The sequence below is a fragment of the Callionymus lyra genome, chromosome 15 (genome assembly GCF_982586985.1).
Source record: "Callionymus lyra chromosome 15, fCalLyr1.hap1.1, whole genome shotgun sequence".
Taxonomy (NCBI): domain Eukaryota; kingdom Metazoa; phylum Chordata; class Actinopteri; order Syngnathiformes; family Callionymidae; genus Callionymus; species Callionymus lyra.
In genome coordinates, this window is record NC_141832.1 from 8,319,866 (window position 1) to 8,339,043 (window position 19,178).

Sequence of the window (19,178 nt, forward strand, 5' to 3'; positions counted from 1 at the left end):
CATTTCATCATCCTTTTATCATCACTTCATCATTCCTCCATATCTTCTTCATCCTTCCATCATTCTCCATCATCATGTTATCACCATTTCATCATCCTTTTATCATCACTTCATCATTCCTCCATATCTTCTTCATCCTTCCATCATTCTCCATCATCATGTTATCACCATTTCATCATCCTTTTATCATCACTTCATCGTTCCTCCATCTCTTTGTAGTCCTTCCATCATCCCCTCATCATCATTTTATCCTCACATCATCCCTTCATCCTCCCTTCAACAGCCATCCTTTATAAGTTCATCATCTCTCCATCATCCTTCAACACTTCACCCTCCCTTCAGCCGCCATCCTCCATCTCTCATCATCAATTTATCATCTCTCCTTCATCGCTTCAATCTCCCATCAGCAGCCATTCTTAATCTCTCCATCATCCTTCATCATCAATTTATCATCATCTTTCATCGCTTCACTCTCCCTTCAAATGCCATTCTACATCTCTCCATCATCAATTTAACATCCCTCCATCATCCTTCATTGCTTCATTCCCTTCAACAGCCATTCTACATCTCTCCATCATCCTTCATCATCAATTTATCATCCCTCCGTCATCCTTTATCATCAATTTATCATCCCTCCATCATCCTTCATCATCAATTTATCATCCCTCCATCATCATTCATAATCAATTTATCATCCCTCCATCTTCCTTCATCGCTTCACTTTCCCTTCAACAGCCATTCTTCATCATCACACCATCCCTCCACCATCCATCCATCATCAAACCATACCTTCCTCATCCCTTTATCCTCCCTTCAACAGTCTTACTTTATCATCACACCATCCCTCCACCATCCCTCCATCATCAAACTATACCTCCATCATCCCGTCAACAGTCTTACTTAATCATCACACCATCCCTCCACCATCCCTCCATCATCAAACTATACCTCCATCATCCCTTCAACAGTCTTACTTTATCATCACACCATCCCTCCACCATCCCTCCATCATCAAACTATACCTCCATCATCCCTTCAACAGTCTTACTTTATCATCACACCATCCCTCCACCATCCCTCTATCATCAAACTTACCTTCATCATCCCTTCAACAGTCTCACTTTATCATCACACCATCCCTCCACCATCTCTCCATCATCAAACCATACCTTCATCATCCCTTTATCCTCCCTTCAACAGTCTTACTTTATCATCACACCATCCCTCCACCATCCCTCCATCATCAAACTATACCTTCATCATCCCTTCAACAGTCTTACTTTATCATCACACCATCCCTCCATCATCAAACTATACCTTCATCATCCCTTCAACAGTCTTACTTTATCATCACACCATCCCTCCACCATCCCTCCATCATCAAACTATACCTTCATCATCCCTTCAACAGTCTTACTTTATCATCACACCATCCCTCCACCATCCCTCCATCATCAAACTATACCTTCATCATCCCTTCAACAGTCTTACTTTATCATCACACCATCCCTCCACCATCCCTCCATCATCAAACTATACCTTCATCATCCCTTCAACAGTCTTACTTTATCATCACACCATCCCTCCACCATCCGTCCATCATCAAACTATACCTCCATCATCCCTTCAACAGTCTTACTTTATCATCACACCATCCTTCCATCATCAAACTATACCTTCATCATCCCTTTATCCTCCCTTCAACAGTCTTACTTTATCATCACACCATCCCTCCACCATCCCTCCATCATCAAACTATACCTTCATCATCCCTTCAACAGTCTTACTTTATCATCACACCATCCCTCCACCATCCCTCCATCATCAAACTATACCTCCATCATCCCTTCAACAGTCTTACTTTATCATCACACCATCCCTCCACCATCCCTCTATCATCAAACCATACCTTCATCATCCCTTTATCCTCCCTTCAACAGTCTTACTTTATCATCACACCATCCCTCCACCATCCGTCCATCATCAAACTATACCTCCATCATCCCTTCAACAGTCTTACTTTATCATCACACCATCCCTCCACCATCCCTCCATCATCAAACTATACCTTCATCATCCCTTCAACAGTCTTACTTTATCATCACACCATCCCTCCACCATCCCTCCATCATCAAACTATACCTCCATCATCCCTTCAACAGTCTTACTTTATCATCACACCATCCCTCCACCATCCCTCCATCATCAAACCATACCTTCATCATCCCTTTATCCTCCCTTCAACAGTCTTACTTTATCATCACAGAATCCCTCCACCATCCTTTCATCATCAAACTATACCTTCATCATCCCTTTATCCTCCCTTCAACAGTCTTACTTCATCATCACACCATCCCTCCACCATCAAACTATACCTCCATCATCCCTTTATCCTCCCTTCAACAGCCATTCTTCATCATCACACCATCCCTCCTCCATCCTTCCATCATCAAACTATACCTCCATCCTCCCTTCAACGGCCATTCTTCATCATTTCATCATCCATGCATCATCTCTCCATCATCCTTCATCCCTTCTACACCCACCATCAATCATCCTTCCATAAACCTGTCGTCATTGTTCCATCATCTCTAGTGTGTTTGTTATTTCCTCTGAACCTCCGAACGACATGACGAGCAGCTCAAAGATTAAAGAAACACGACCGCGACTCTGAGAACGTCTAAAAATACTTTGTCTTCTGCTGTTCCTGGCCGGTCGTCCATCTTCCCGTCCAACTTCCACACCAGTCGTCATGTTGTCAGAGAGTGTGTAGCTTCGGCTTCACACCTCTCGTTGTGTAGCGGCGCGACGCTGCCCACCATGAAACATATTTCCAACTCTGGCCAGACGCTCTGGAGTCCAAGACCAACAGCAGACTTCCTGCTGAGCTCCAGTCATCAGCCGCTCAGCGAGGATTGTTATCCTGCGGTGGAAGACATCGGACACACGCGGCATCACTACCGGGAAACCATGACACTCTCTCTTTTATTTGGAGGGAGAAACGCTGACAAACGAAAAACCACCGAGCCAAGCTCTGACTTAAGTCTGGTCATTGTGTAAGAACAACAAAGAAGCACCGAGACGCCGCGTGTTATCGTTTCTCGTCGCTTCAATAAATAGTAACGTGGTCTTGGCAGACGTCAACGCCGGCTCGACTCCAAGAGTCTGTTCGAGTCGATCTCGTCGATAAGAACGTTAAAAAAAATGAACCAACGAGATTAAAACTAGAGATAAGAGAGCTTTGAGTAATGGGACTGGAAGGGTGCAGTGCGCCCCCTGTAGGAGAAGTATGAAAGTAAATCAGTACCATTAAATAATCAGAAACCTTTATTTGTCCCGCGAGGGGAAATTCGGTTTAACAACAGCAATATACCAAAAAAAAATAAGACACCCAGAAATAAAATAATAAAAAGAAAAAGGAAATCTAAATAGAATAGAAAATAAATCTGCACTAAATAAATAAATGGAGCATTTTAAAACGTTAAAAAATGTTTTAATGGAATATATATTAAAACATTTTTAAATAGTTGAATTCATCCATGTCTATAGTTAAAGGTTTTTTTTTTGTGTGTGTTTAAAAAAAAAAGAATTAAATAGAGCGTTTTCTAAATCAATCATTTGTTTTTTAACAAAGAGTTTTATATTCAATTTCCAATCATACAAAAACATTTTATAAATGCAATATCTTTTATTTGGAGCTTCTTTAATTCAATAATAATATAACTATATTGCTATTAGACTAACAGGCTTAAAAGGCTACAAATTAAGAAATCTATTGTCGCATAATAATAGACAAAATAAAATAAAATATTCACTTTTATTGTTTTATTTAATTACTGTATATTAATTTAATTCAATTATATTAATGTTAATTTTTGTATATTGAATCTGTCAATGGATACGTTATCAAATGTAATAATTAAAAAAATTGTCAATACTTAAAAATACTTCATTAACTTTAATTATACAAAATTAATTGTCAATAATTAAAATACTCCATTAACTTTAATTATACAAAATTAATTGTCAATAACTAAAAATACTTCAATAACTTTAATTATACAAAAATAATCGTCAATAATAAAATAAAAAAATACTTCCATGACAAAGTTCCTTTTCTTGGGTGAGAGTTCCGTCCCAGCTAGCTGGGTGAGAGGCAGTGGACGCCGGAAAGAAGACATTATTTCTCTGCGTCCACTGGTTCGGCTAACGATTGAACGAGGGAAATTGTCTTTTTTCTGTCCCAGCTACTCAGGGCAGAAGGAGGGAAAACCCCTCCCCGGGAGAGTCATCTCTCCATCAAAGGGCACCTGTCAATCAACCTGTGTTTTTTCGATGGACTCCGGAGACCCTCCTCCTCGTCACTTCACTCACAAATAGATCGTGTCTTCGCTTATTTACCAGTGACTGACGTTGATGGGCTCCCTGAAGCGCTGGAGTTGGCACCAGATCGCTCCAGAGCCAAATTAGGGCTCCGTCATGCCCCCCCTCCCGGCCCCCCCACCTTCATCCTCGTGGCTCCCCAGCCGTGGGAACCCTAAATCTTTAATGACGACTGAGAGCTGCTCGCTCGCTCCCGCCACATAAAAGCACATGACATCTGTCTCGGCAAGTGCAGCTCTCCAGGAAAAAAAAAAAGAAAAAGAAGCCATTTGTTGACGAGGAAACGATGACATTAGAGAAGGACGACGACCACGAGACGATCCTTCTTTTGAAGGACGCGTTCCTCAGACGAGAGCGACGACACAACAAAAGAACAGGTTCCATTGAAACACACTCCAGTCAAATCCACGTCCCACGAGGGGTCTTTGCGTCTTATTTTATTGTGACTGTCACGATGTTATTAAGAAATCATGTTGTTTGCAGATGACATAGTGATTTATACTCAGAGTGAAGATGAATTAAAGCAGAGATCAAGGGCCTCATAAAGTCAGTGTGAGACTAACATTTTACACAAACTTGTTTTTGTTTTATTGTGACTGTGATGAACAGGAAATCATGTTGTTTGCAGATGACATAGTGATTTATACTCGGGGTTAAATTAAATGAAGCAGACGTCTGAATAAAGAGTGATTCAAAAGTATGAATGTGGCCCCCGGGGGCCTCGTGACGTCAGAAAATATCTAGCACTCCTTCCGAAGTACTTATAAATTACACTTTCCTGTGCCTTTTTTCATAAATTAGCCTTTTTATGAAAGTGTATTCCTAGTTTCCCCAGATGGATTTCACCAAAGGATCCATTAAGTTGTATCAATTTCCTCTTTAAAAAGTGTTTCTCCCATTTTATATATCATTGTATCCTAAAAAAAAGTAAGAAAAACTTCAAATATATTCTTATTTAATTGTAACTGCGACTATTTAATGGCGGAATCATGTTGTTTGCAGATGATATAGTGATTTATATTCAGAGAGAAAATGAATGGAAGCAGATGTCTGAGTAAAAAGTATTAGGGAGTAAAAATGTGGCCCCAGGAAGTCAAGGTAGAAACTTTAATTCTATACATTTTAATTAAACATATTTGATATCTCGGACTCTATTACCATAGTTGGTATAGTATTATAAATACTTGATTTGATGATGAATGTTGAACAAGTTATTGCTTTTTTTTTTTCATCCAATAACCTTTTCAGGAAAATGTATTTTATATATTTTAGAGAAATAATTTCCTCCAGCTACAAGAGCTTCAATAAAAAAAAAAGTTAGTTAATTGAAAGTGACAAGATTAACAACAATTTTAGAATTTTTTCAAAGATAAAAAAGCCTTTCTTCTTCCAATATTTAAGCCGTTCATAAAACACTTATTAACCATTGAAACACATCATATCCAGACATACAGTACATATACTAAATGTGCCAAATAAAATACAAAAACGAATAAAATATGGAATGTTGATTAATTGTGATACACGCACACATCGTAAATAAAATAAGGATAAAATGATCAACTCATCTTCTTTTCCGCAGGAGACAAGGGCGCCCTCTTCCGGTCGATCCAGGAATGTTGCGGTTTGTTTCACTGTGACTTTCCTGTAAACATTTTTTTTAACGACTAAACTAAAATGAGAATAATACAGACATTTATTAATTAAATATTTGTGGTTGATGTATCGATAATAAAAGACAGGCATCGAGAAGGGCAGCCCGCTAGTCTTCCCGGGGGTCCTCGCAGCACAAAGATGGCGGCGCCCGTGTTGTGCAGGATTTACCGAGGTTTAAACCTCAATTCGTCCACGAAACACGTCCTTAAAACGAGCCTCGTCGGGGGATTCGTGCTCCAGACCGCGGCCTACAACCCCAGACCCCTGAAGATCAACTTCCGGAAGCCGTACATCCCGGACAAGGACAGCGAGCAGACGCCGCACTGGCAGAAGACGAAGCGCTACGACCGGAAAGTGTTCGCCAAGTACGGCTCGTCGTCGGGCATCGACCCGGCGACCCTGTGGCCCAGCGCCGGGGAGCTGGAGCAGATGATCGCGGAGGAGCACGAGTGGAACCCCTCGCTGGAGGTCATGCTGACGAACCTCGCCGAGAAAGAACGAGAGGAAACGAAAGCTCGTCTGGCGAAGTGAGTGATGATAAAATACACAATAATGTGCTACACAACTATTACACATCGGTGTTTGACGTGTAGTTGTTTATTTAAAAGTTGCACTGGTGAGGGTCGTACAGATGAGGTTGACCCCGCAGAACTTTAGGGGGTCATTGATGGTTCACTTCCGGTTGTCAATCACAGTTCCAGGTGCGACGACGAAGACACGCCCACTTACATCAATTAACAATATTATTGTTTGTTTTTTTGTATTTGTTTTGACGGCAACAGTGAGTAAAAGTGAAGTCTTCTCTGAAATAGTGTTTAAACAATTTGCAAAGGGAGTTAATAGTATTTTGGTTGTTATTGATTAATTTAAATTTAATATATATATTTTTGATGTTTATTATTTATTTACTACTTTATTTATTTATTTTTAAAATATAATTTATGTCTTTATTTACTCCATTATGTTTGTATATTTCTTTATTTGACGTTTGTTAATTTACTTTTTTTTTAAATATTTATTTAAAGAATATTTATGTATTCAACCTGTTACTTCTTTCCATGTTTATTTAATTCACATTTTTTATTTACTCATGTTTTTACTTTGTATATTTAATATTATTCTTATTTATTGTGTATTTACTCAATTCACTTTTTTATTTTTTTGTATATTTATTTATCGAACATTTGTTACTTATTTACATATTCATTGAAATGTTTATTTTCTTGTATATTAATTTATTGAATATTTGTTTACTTGATTTATTTTGTATATTTATTTACTCCATAATCCTTTGTATATTTATTGAATATTTGTTTACTTAATTTATTTTGTATATTTATTTAAAAAAAAAAATTATTTACGCCATAATTCTTTTGTATATTTATTTATTGAATATGTACATTTATTTAACTGAATATTTTTTTTACTCACTCAATTATTTCTTTGTATATTTATTGCAACAAATATTTTTTTAATTTACTTTTTTGTTTGTTTGTTTGTTCAATTAATCAACAATATTGTTCTTTAAAAATTCTATTATAATGAAGCAACATTTATATTTTCACATGTTTTTTTGGACTTTGCTGGAACAGAACCAGACACGAGGAGTCGACGACTCTCGAGGGTTTATTCACATAATTCTCTTAAATGCAGGATTTTAAACATAAACGTTGGTCAGGAACCACATGTTAACGCTCGTGTTGTCGCGGCAGAGAGAAGCTGATCGCCGCCAACATGGCGAAGATGCCGCAGATGATCGAGGACTGGCGGCGAGGGAAGCGCGAGGCCAAAGTCAAGCTGAAGGAGGAGAAAGCTCGTCGCGCCAAGTTGATGGACGAGGCCCGGATACGCTTCGGCACCAACCTGGACCCTCGCAGCTCCAAGTTCTTGGAAATGGTGGAGGAGATCGAGAAGGAGGAGAAGAAGAAGAAGAAGTTGTTGAAGCGCCGACTGAAGCAGGAGCAGACTGCGGCGCTTGAGGCCACGACTCCTCCTCCTGACGCCTCCTCCTCGTAGTCTTGGACTGATATAACGAACTGTCACGTCTTAATGACGTCGAAACCGGCTCAGGATCCGGCGCCATCTGGAGTCAACATGTTTCACTGCGACAGATGGATCCGTGTTTATGTGGTGTGAATAAACCATCCTCCTCGATTCCTCAAACATGTCGGTTTATTCATCAAAACATCCCAAAACACAAAGATTTTTTGGTTTGAATCTGGCGCCCCCTGCTGGCCTCTCACCGTCAATACTGGTGTCTAAATATTTTATATATCTTATTTTTAAATCGTCTTACGGTTAAATATTTAAAAAGTTCGTGTCAGGCGTCGAGCGGCTCCTCGTCTCCGGGGTCGGCCTTGAGTTTGGCGAGGGCGGCGTGGATCCTGAAGCGCGTCCGCGACTCCATGGAGTACTCCTTGTAGTTGTGTCTGGGAAAACAGGGAGGCGGTTCAAGATGGAAGTGGGTTCGAGGGGGAGGACGCCGGGACTTACTTGGCCTTGTTCAGGATCTTGATGGCTTCCTCGCGCCGGCCCTGGTCCTGGTACAGCAGGCCCAGCTCCACCATGGCGTTGGGCACCAGGTAGTGTTCGTACCTGATCTTCTTCTCGCTGACAGAACCACACAAGTGTCAGTTGAGAAAACGGTCTGTGCTGCAGGTCGTCGTCTTATCTTCCTCTCATGACAACAAGCAGCGTTTACTCGCACTGCCTTAGAAAATGTCAAACAAACATCATGTTAAGCTGCCTGGATACACACACGCCTGACGGACTCACACTCTCGACAACTGTTCACAGGAGTGTCCAGTTATCTCAGTAGATGCTCGAGGATAAATAAAATATACACTTGAATATTGTAATATTTAATATTCAACACCATCATAAAATAAAAAATCATATTTAACCTTAACCTAAGTTCTTGTATACAAAAAGTGTGTATTAAATTATTTATGAAACAAATGAAAGCAGTTACAACTGAGGACGAGAGGATACAGTGAGTCCAGCAGCTTTTGAAGCTGATGTTTGGACATATTTTAGTTTGAAAACAAATGAAAGCAGTTACGACTGAGGACGAAAGTCATGTGATCAAGTACTCGTCAATACTACACATATATTCTTGTTACTACAGTATCACAACACCAGAGTCAAGTACTCGACAATACTACAAACATATACTTGTTACTACACTATCACAACACCAGAGTCAAGTACTGGACAATACTACACATATATACGTGTTACTACAGTATCACAACACCAGAGTCAAGTACTGGACAATACTACACATATATTCTTGTTACTACACTATCACAACACCAGAGTCAAGTACTGGACAATACTACACATATATTCTTGTTACTACACTATCACAACACCAGAGTCAAATACTGGACAATACTACACATAAATACATGTTACTACAGTATCACAACACCAGAGTCAAGTACTGGACAATACTACACATTTTTCTTGTTACTACACTATCACAACACCAGAGTCAAGTACTGGACAATACTACACATATATTCTTGTTACAACACTATCACAACAGAGTCAAGTACTCGAGAATACCACAAACATATACTTGTTACTACACTATCACAACACCAGAGTCAAATACTGGACAATACTACACATATATTCTTGTTACTACACTATCACAACACCAGAGTCAAATACTGGACAATACTACACATATATTCTTGTTACTACACTATCACAACACCAGAGTCAAGTACTGGACAATACTACACATATATACTTGTTACTACACTATCACAACAGAGTCAAGTACTCGACAATACCACAAACATATACTTGTTACTACACTATCACAGTGTATCGTTGACCCTGTGATACGCATCATATCATGAGATTCTCTCTAACACACACCTGTAGTGAATATTTCAACAACACTCAAGCTGTGGGTGTGATCGGGGGGGATACACGGACTCACCCGGCGCACACGTTGTTGAAGCTCTCCTCAGCAGCTTGCACGAGTCTCTGGTTCTTCAGGCACATGCCCTTGAGCAGGTGGATCAGACACTGGTCGTCCGTCGACGACTCGTGCTCTGAAGTTCAAACCACATGTTCAACTTTAACCCTTAAATAACCTTCTTTTCACAGACATGATGGACCTGTCAATCACTGACGTGTGACTCCGCCCCTTTTAAGAAAAGAGCTAGTGAAATAGTACATCAAATTGTAAATTGAAACTAAATTGAAATAACTTTATTGTTTTAAATTTGACGGAAGTCTACGTTGGATTATCAGGGCCACTCAAAAAAGAAAATACTATGAGTTTAAAGTTGTACAAAATACTGCCAGATTAAAGATTTAGAAAAATACTTCATTAAAAGATTACAACGAGATGTCGTGGGAAAATACTTTTATTACAAGATTAAAGTCGAAGTAAAATAATTGATTACGTGATTTAAGTCGTACGAAATACTTAACTATGAGATTAATGTCGTACGAAATACTGCCAGATTAAAGATTTAGAAAAATACTTCATTAAAAGATTAAAGTCGAAGGAAAATAATTGATTACGTGATTTAAGTCGTAAGAAATACTTAACTGTGAAATTAATGTCATACAAAATACTGCCAGATTAAAGGTTTAGGAAAATACTTCATTACAAGATTTAAATTGTGAAAAACACTTTATTACAAATTAAAGTCTTTGGAAAATACAATATCATGACTAATAAATGTATTTTTTGTACAACTTTAATCTCGTGGTAAAATATTTTCCGACGACTTTAATCTAATAATAAATGTAAGTAAGTAAGTAATTTGTATATATATATACACTTTTCCAGACCAGGGTCACAAAGCGCTTAAACAAACAAAACACAATTCAATAAAGTATATACTTTAAAGGTCAAGATAATACTGAGAACAACACAGGAGTTCCAGTATTTTCCTTCTACTTTTGTCTAGTAGTAAGTAATGTACTACTATGAAAATAAATTCTTTGAGTGATCCCAATACTCATTGAAGACAAATCTTTACATTAAAAACTTTCGTTTCGTGGTTCAAGATAAAAAAAAATGTAATACCTGGAACCTCCAGCAGGGCGCGCTCAGCCTCCTCTATCGTCTCCAACATCCCGGCGGTCAGTTCCGGTCGCTTCTTGATGACGCTGAAGCCGTTCCACATGTACATCATCTCCTGCAGAGACAAGAGTTCAGGCTCTGGGTTCCTCCGGCGCCGGGTCACGGGTCAGACTGACCAGCACGGGGAGCGGCAGCTTGACGGCGCCGGCGGCCTTGTAGCGTCTGGCCTTACGGATCGCAAACTTCTCAGTGGGCGGAGACTTGCCCGCGATCCTCTGCTTGAAGGTGGGAACCTGTCTGCAGGTGACGAGTGTATTTAGAGAACTTTGAAAGTCAATATTGACGCAGTTAAACATCCTGATAATACATGGAAGTACATCAGTGACATCATGTTTATTTTAACATTTCACATGTTTAAACTTTATTGAAATGTTTTTTTTTTAAAGAAATTCAATATTTTATCAAACAATTTAAATTAAAAACAATTTAATTTTTTTTCTAATTTGTTAAAATGAATACAAATATTTTTTACAGATACAGTTTGATATTCTTATCCAATTAATTCAGAAATAAATGTTCTAAATGCAAAATGTCTATATTCGTAGCCATTTCAATATAAAAAAAAAAACACCAAGACATCACCAATAGAGCACCGAGCTACTTGATCAAACTGTCAATCAATCATGCGACGATTATAAAACTGTTGTTTCTATTGCATTTAAAAGGCTGAAAATAAAAAAGATATTGAATTTATAACATTAATTTTTCAATTATTTGAATTAGAAATATCAAAGTATCTGTAAAACAAAATAATTTATTTTGAAAATAAAAAAAGAAACGTATTCTAACTTTAAATATTGTAATTATTGAATCAAAAAATAAAAAATCAAGTTTAAACATTTGAAATGTTTAATTCAACCTAAATATTCTGATGACACTGATATACTTTGATACAACATCAAGCTCTATATGTGAAAAAAGTATATATTTTGAAAATATATTATAATTATTTAACTTGAATTATTTGGAAAAAAACTAAAAGAAAATAAACCTGTAAATATGGAAATAATGTAATTTAATTATTCAAAGAAATAAATGAATGCCTTAAAAAAATAATTTTAAAAAGTGAATTAAATAATAAAAAATATATATTAAAAGCTGAAAAAACAACATTGAATAAAATAACTAAAAACTTTTGAAATGACGAATCTTCATGATGCCTCGTGAAGCTTCATGGAAGACACAAGGGGGCGCTGCTCACCTGAAGAGTTCCACCTCGTCCTCCCCGAACGGCCGAGCCTCCTCCTTGTCCAACATGCTGAGGTAAGCGGCTTTCATGTAAACATACATGGCCTGAGGGACAAACACACAATCGGTAACCATGACGACCAGGTATCAACACTCGGCTCGTCACCTTGGACCAGCGGCTCTCCTGACTCAGCAGGTCGGCGTAGAAGTAGGCCATCTTCCACGCCCGCTTGTAGGTGAAGCACCACATCAGCTCCCAGTAGCACATGTGGTGGAACTGCTTCCACGCCTGCTGGGCTTTACAGCCGTCCTCGAAGAGCGCCACCGCCTGGAGACACGCCGTCATTACAATTCCACCAGAGGAAAACGAGGCGCACCAACCTCGTCGATGTTGCCTTTGATCTCCTCCGTCCTGCCGGCGAAGAAGAAGAAGATGGCGCCCTGGAGGGAGGAGAGTGTTATTGTGGTTTGTCAAATAGACAACACAATGCACACCACAAACACATTTGTATTTGGGCCTTTGGGTCACCTTGACCCTGAGATAACACAAGGGATACTACAAACACATTTGTATTGGGGCCTTTGGGTCACCTTGACCCTGAGATAACACAAAGGATACCACAAACACATTTGTATTTGGGCCTTCAGGTCACCTTAACCCTGAGATAACACAAAGGATACCACAAACACATTTGTATTTGGGCCTACGGTCCAATTGACCCTGAGACAACAAAAGGGATACCTCAAACACATTTGTATTTGGGCCTACAGTCCAATTGACCCTGAGACAACAAAAGGGATACCTCAAACACATTTGTATTTGGGCCTTTTGGTTCACCTTGACCCAGAGACAAAACAAGGGATACCACAAACACATTTGTCCCAGAGACAACATAAGGGATACCACAAACACATTTGTTTTCAGGCCTTCAGATCACCTTGACCCAGAGACAACACAAGGGATACCACAAACCCATTGAATGATTTTCTTTATGTTTAATTAAAAGATTAAATTATTGAATATAAATCTCAAATTCACTGACAGTTTAAAATAAACAAACTACATAGAAACATGCTCTGTTTCTCGTCATGACGTAACTTGATGAACCCGATCGACCATCAAACTTTTAAAATGTAGTAGTGCAGAGACGGCAGTTGCTTTCATTTCCATCATGCGGAAGTACCGAGACGACTTCCAGGAAGAGGACGTTCACCAAACATTAGTAGATTAACTTTAACACCAAACTTAATCTAGTAACTAATCACCACACACCGCTTATTAATGGTGCCGAAACTGTGAACTCCCATGATGCATTTTGGCAGATTGGTCGCTACGATACTGTATTTAAATTCTACGTCTATTGTCTGTATGACAAAAGGTGATCTACGGCTGCGTTCGGTGGGCTGGGCGGCAAAGCGTCACAGGAGCGGATCAGGTGGCGCAGAGAGGGATCACGTACCTTGGGGTAACGGAGTCGGAAAGGTTCCAACAGCTTCTCGGCTTCGACCACCTCCCCTTCCCCGGTGCCTGAGAACAAGAGTCGGGTTCGGGACGGATCTTTATCGACACGCGAGTCGTTGACGCCGGGACTCACCGAGGACGAACGTGAGGAAGGTGTAGTAACACAGCAGCAGCAGAGCGCTGAGCATGGAGCGCAGGTTCATGGCCGTGGCGCCGTCGTTCAGCAGAGAAAGACCGTAATCCTGACGGGAAAAAACGACGTAAGTATTCGACGAAGAGAGAAAAACAAACAAAAAAACCCCACCTTGTCGCCGGAGAAGCCGGCAAACTCCAGAAGTTTAAGTATCCGAGGAGGGAACATAGATAACGTCTGCAAAAGGGAGATCGATGAGTGGCGCCGTTTTTTTTATTTTTTGAAATCCAAACGCACCAGGTTGAAGGCGCCCATTCCGAACGAGACTCCGCCCACCAGGTGACTGTGAGACGGTCCGATCACGCAGTTGTTGGACTGTATCAACGAGTGCAGCTCTCTGGGTGGTGACGGGTAAAAATATCACGTCACTGCCACGATACTTACTTTTCGACGTGCAATTATGGGTCAAAAATAATGACATGAAGTATTAATACTGCACGATATATCGGAAAAATATCGATATTGCGATGTTGGCACGCTATAATTTTTTATAGTATAAATCAAGCATTTCTTAAATGCGCACTTCGACCAATCAGTGTCACGTTCTGTAAAGTTGTCAATTTGTACTTCTATGTCTCGTTGTTGTGTACGTCTCCGTCCGTCTGTGAACTGTGCGGCACAGCTTGTTAGACTCGGTTGCTATGGCGACTTGGCGTCTTGCCGGCGCGCTGACTTAGCTCAGTATAAACACGGAAGTAAAACTAACTTATGATCTAGTCAAACACTAGTGATCCAGTCACTCGTCTTTTTCAACCTCCTTTGTTAAAGCAACATATCGTAAGAACTTTTCATCTCGTCTCAGTTGTTTTCTTATAAAATTGTGAACTTCCAAACAAGTGTAAACTTTTCGCCGTATGCTAACAAGCTAAGTTGTTAGCGTCAGGTCATTTATAAACTGTTACGTGTGCGTGTACAAGGAAGTAGGATTTATTTGTTGATATCCCGATGCGCCGGCGGCTCCTCTCTGGTGTCGCTCAGTTTCGTGGGAAATCGATGCAAGTCACACAAAACTTAGCGCTATAAGTGATATTTTTTACCGATCATGTCGGCAACAAAGTGCGGAAATAAATGAAAGGGAAATATCACATCGTTTTTCCTTCCCTAAACCCCCGGAACCTACACTACAGTACTCGCTCCTGCACACAGCTACATTTTTAGGTGAAGGAAAAAAACATTGCATTAATATCGATATCGCACTACGTGACACCGATATCGAATATCACACTTAATTCCAATATCGTGCAGCACTAATTAATATCCAATTAATTTTTACATTCTTAAACTAAAAATACATTTGAACACCAACATAATTAGAGATTAGCAAAAAAAATCCAGAGTAAGTGGAACAATAAAAGGACTTAATTGAATCAGACTCACTTGTAAATGAGGTAACTTTTGCGTACTTTGATCCCTCCTTTGATGAAACTCACCATGTTCTCGTCCTGGAATGACGAGCGAGTGTTACGAGACTTGACGTTTTTGTCGCGATGGAAAAGATGTTTGTACCTGCAGGAAGGTGAGCGCCGCCCTCTGGAGTTGACATTCGGCGTAACAGACCTCGGCGTGAAGCTGCTCTGAAAACATGAGGCGAGAGAAAGAGGTTTTTCGGGTTTTTGGGGTTCCCCAAGGCTCCGAGCTTGGTCCTCAAAAGTTTTTTTTTGGTCTCAGTTCTGATTCAACGACTGTTCCATCAGCTGATCTCCTCACATGGAAGTTTTCCAGACAGACATGTTCTTTTTTAGTCACTTCTGTCTGTGTTTTTTTTTTAAACATCCTCTTTCAGTTTATTGTTGATTTTTACTCTTTAAAAACTCAAGAAAAAACTCAAAAAACTTCTCATGTCAGTGTTGATCAACCTTTGATGACTTAGAAGATTTTTAAAGACAGATAGAGATACAGTTAAACTTCCTGTTAAGGGTCAAACCAACTTCCTCTTTTAACTCACTTAACAGTCTTATTTTGAAATGATCCAGGAAGATGTAGTTTTAAAAAGATCTATGAATTAAAGAAACAAAAATTTGTATCATACAACAGAGGATTTAAATGATTAAATGAAGAGAAAATGATCCAGAAATCTTGAGGAATATTTAACAATAATAGTATAAAAACTGTGAAAGTTACTATCAGGATTTAAAACATTTCAAAATAAAAGCACTGCTACCTTCAGTGAGTGGTTCTCCTGCGATCTTGTAAACCAAACCAGAAGATTTGTTTCGAACCCTGAAAAATAAATTAAAAAATACATTATTATCAGATATTATAATGTTTAATAATCACAAATACACAAGTAATATTATGAATATGATTATTGCAGTAAACAAATCGATCAATACAAAGAAATGGATTGTGAAAATCCACAAGTAACTCTATGTATTTTTAAATAATATTATTGACAATCCCGTCGTTGACAACATGGCCGACGAACACGGAGCAGATTCTTCCGCACATGAATCAAGAGCTACGCGGACAATAACTCCAAGTGAAAGAGAAAAACACGAGCATTTATTTTGAAAGCAACGTCTGCTGAACACAGCTGCTGAGTTCAATGAGAGGGAGTGAGACAAATAGTTGTTTTTCTGAGCTAGAAAGTGATTTTATTAGCTTGTCAAGTGATTCTCTCAGACGTTTAAGTCAAAACCACTTGACGAAAACTAACATCCAGGTTTGATTTTTCATGTCTGAGCTCATGGAGCAGAAACGGATAAAATAGTTTAATCTGAAAACTAAACATCCTCCTCTGTTGACACGCTTCAACATTCAAATCCCATCCCCGTAACTCCACGAGACGACGGGGGGGGGAACATCCGACCTCTGACACACGTCCTGCGCCATCTTCATGGTGTTCCCGGCGTGGCTGATGTCGTCATGCTGGAAGGTCATCATGGCCTGCATCTCCAGCACCGTGGCGTAGATGAGCGCGTGGTACATGCTCACGTTGACTCTGCAACACAACAACAGCGACATGATCACTTCAAGGGGGGTTGACAATCTTGAGTGTGACGCGGCCGTGTTGAGGAAGTGCAAACATCTCCCAGTAGGTCAAAACGCTTTTGTTTATTCTGCCGTTGAATCACTATTTCAGGGCGTCAGCTTCGGCAAACACTCATATCCTGGAGGACTGGCGTTCTCATATCTGCTTCCAGACTGACAGGAAGCTCAACATGGAGCCTCCTGGGCGAGCTGGTGTTGACTTCGGTTGCCGGTTGAGCAAGGCAGGGGGAAGGGAAGGGAGGGTTGTCGGTGCACTTACTTGGGCTGCAGCTTCTCCAGACTCTCGTTGAAGTGGTTGTTCAGGAACAGGTCCAACGCTTCCATGCATTCATCTAGACTCTCTTTGAGGGTCATCTGTGAGGAGCTAACAAACAAACACACTTTAGCTCGACTACGACTCGTGTTAACTTGTTATTGTGCTTAAAAATACAGCATATTTTTAAGACTATTTCAAATATAATATTATCACTCAAACAAGACACGACAAAAACTTCATTTAAAACAAAGTTATTTCAATTTTATTCATATTTGACTCTTTCTTATTCTTTTTGTTTGCTCTTCCCCGTTTAACTTGTATTAATATGTTTATTTAATCTTATGTGTTATACTTGTTCGTTTTTATTATTAGAACATTAGAAATTCCAAATTGTGTTTTTAAGTTGACAACTCATATAAATAGTTACATTTTATTTCATGCATTATGCTTATTATTAGTTTGTATTTTCAGAACATTATTAATTCAATGAGCTAATGCTATGCTAACTATGCTAACACAGAATTGGTTAATTTTGCAATTTTTTTCCGTTATTTAAAAAGTGTATTTCACATCCTTTAGTAAAATCCTTTAGTTAAACATGTAGTACACGTTTGTATAGTACTGGTTATTAACGTGAATGTATCACAGCTACTTTACATGTATTTTACGGTTTTATTTACATTGGCCGCCATGTTGACATGAGGAAAGAAAACGTTTAAAATTTACTTTTCTTGTTTTAAGTTTCACGAGACATACATTATGAATAAAAAGAAAAGATAAGTTAAAAGCAATAAAACATTTAAAATTAAATACAGTGCGTGACGTCACTATACACCTGCCTCATTCCCTAACATCCTCAAAAAAAAAAAAAAAAGTTTTACTAAATACTAAAAATTCAGGGACAATACTTCAAAAATAATGACGTGAACTATTACAGACGCTAAAACATGACGTGATTTTAATGTCGAATAAAAAAGTAGGTTCAACTTTTTTTTTACAACAACTTTAAACGACTTACTTCGTTGTACAATGTTCGTCTTTCCCATTGGACATGTTCTCTTGAGCAACACGAAAGTTGCTGCCGCCGAATAATCCGTGAAACAGAAGGTTTGAGTTCAGCAGAGGCTGAAAAGTTGCTTTAAATCGAGCGAAAAAAGTAAAGTTTTTGACTCTTGACTCGCATCTGTGCGTCAAGTGTGAGCACAAACCTGGAGCATGCGCAGTAGCGAGAGAGACACATGGCCACGCCCCCCTTGCGACGTTGCCACGCACACATACGATATTTATTTTATTTTACAAACATACATGTATTTCATATTTACATTCGACAGGATTTTTTTAATCCTTATTAATCAAAATAATATATTATTTTTCACCAGGAAGTGAAACTTGTTTATCTTGCTTTGTTTGTTTTTTATTTAAACACAAACTGGATGTAAGTCATTAAGTAAGTAAGTAATATTTGTCCAGAACTACTTAATTTACTGAAAACCGGCTGCTAAATAAATAACCAACAATGTGTGGTAGTTTATTTTTTAGAAGGTTATTATTTTAGTAAAACATTTTTTTTATTTATTTATATGGTAATGGTACTACTTGAATTTCAGAAGGTTATATTTTTATTTTCAAATGTATTATTTGAAACATATTATACAGACATTTTTATTCTAATAATTCAAACATGTATGTAGCCTTTTTTAAGACAATTAAAAATGCAAGTATAATAGTGCCAACATTTATATTGAATTTAAAAGGCTACGAATTAAATATAATGAATTCCGAAAATTATTTATTGTAATAAGTATATAAAAATCTATGTGTAAAAGAAAATTAATATTGAAAAGTTTTTAATGTAAACCTTTTAAAATACTACGAAACTAAAACTATGTCAATGTTTATGGAAGTAAATGTGTGCCATTGGATTTTGAATATG

At 38.6% G+C, this 19,178-nt stretch overlaps 2 protein-coding genes across 2 annotated transcripts; one reads left to right on the top strand and one right to left on the bottom strand.

Moving 5' to 3' along the window:
- Positions 1–6,162: 6,162 nt before the first annotated feature.
- On the top strand, positions 6,163–8,202 carry gadd45gip1 (growth arrest and DNA-damage-inducible, gamma interacting protein 1). Its single transcript, XM_087809408.1, has 2 exons — positions 6,163–6,566; positions 7,752–8,202. The coding sequence occupies exons 1-2, from the start codon at positions 6,178–6,180 to the stop codon at positions 8,053–8,055; spliced, it is 693 nt and encodes a 230-aa protein (XP_087665534.1). The 5' UTR covers positions 6,163–6,177; the 3' UTR covers positions 8,056–8,202.
- LOC148064765 (tetratricopeptide repeat protein 39A) lies at positions 8,194–18,453 on the bottom strand. Its single transcript, XM_087809407.1, has 18 exons — positions 18,264–18,453; positions 17,249–17,353; positions 16,808–16,939; positions 16,160–16,218; positions 15,505–15,572; positions 15,376–15,440; positions 14,236–14,335; positions 14,110–14,175; positions 13,939–14,047; positions 13,804–13,871; positions 12,725–12,784; positions 12,510–12,671; positions 12,357–12,448; positions 11,272–11,392; positions 11,099–11,210; positions 9,995–10,109; positions 8,533–8,649; positions 8,194–8,468 (listed from the first exon to the last, which is right to left on the bottom strand). The coding sequence occupies exons 1-18, from the start codon at positions 18,296–18,298 to the stop codon at positions 8,360–8,362; spliced, it is 1,695 nt and encodes a 564-aa protein (XP_087665533.1). The 5' UTR covers positions 18,299–18,453; the 3' UTR covers positions 8,194–8,359.
- Between the last annotated feature and the right edge of the window lie 725 nt (positions 18,454–19,178).

What these genes read in the sequence shown, in the direction of transcription:
- gadd45gip1 (XM_087809408.1), top strand. Translation starts at nt 6,178, where the DNA reads ATGGCGGCGCCCGTGTTGTGCAGGATTTACCGAGGTTTAAACCTCAAT. An exon ending in ACGAAAGCTCGTCTGGCGAA is followed by an intron (nt 6,567 to 7,751) that starts GTGAGTGATGAT and finishes TTGTCGCGGCAG; the next exon opens with AGAGAAGCTGATCGCCGCCA.
- LOC148064765 (XM_087809407.1), bottom strand. Translation starts at nt 18,298, where the DNA reads ATGTCCAATGGGAAAGACGAACATTGTACAACGAA. An exon ending in CGGCGCTCACCTTCCTGCAG is followed by an intron (nt 15,441 to 15,504) that starts GTACAAACATCT and finishes TCGTCATTCCAG; the next exon opens with GACGAGAACATGGTGAGTTT. An exon ending in GAATGGGCGCCTTCAACCTG is followed by an intron (nt 14,176 to 14,235) that starts GTGCGTTTGGAT and finishes TCCCTTTTGCAG; the next exon opens with ACGTTATCTATGTTCCCTCC.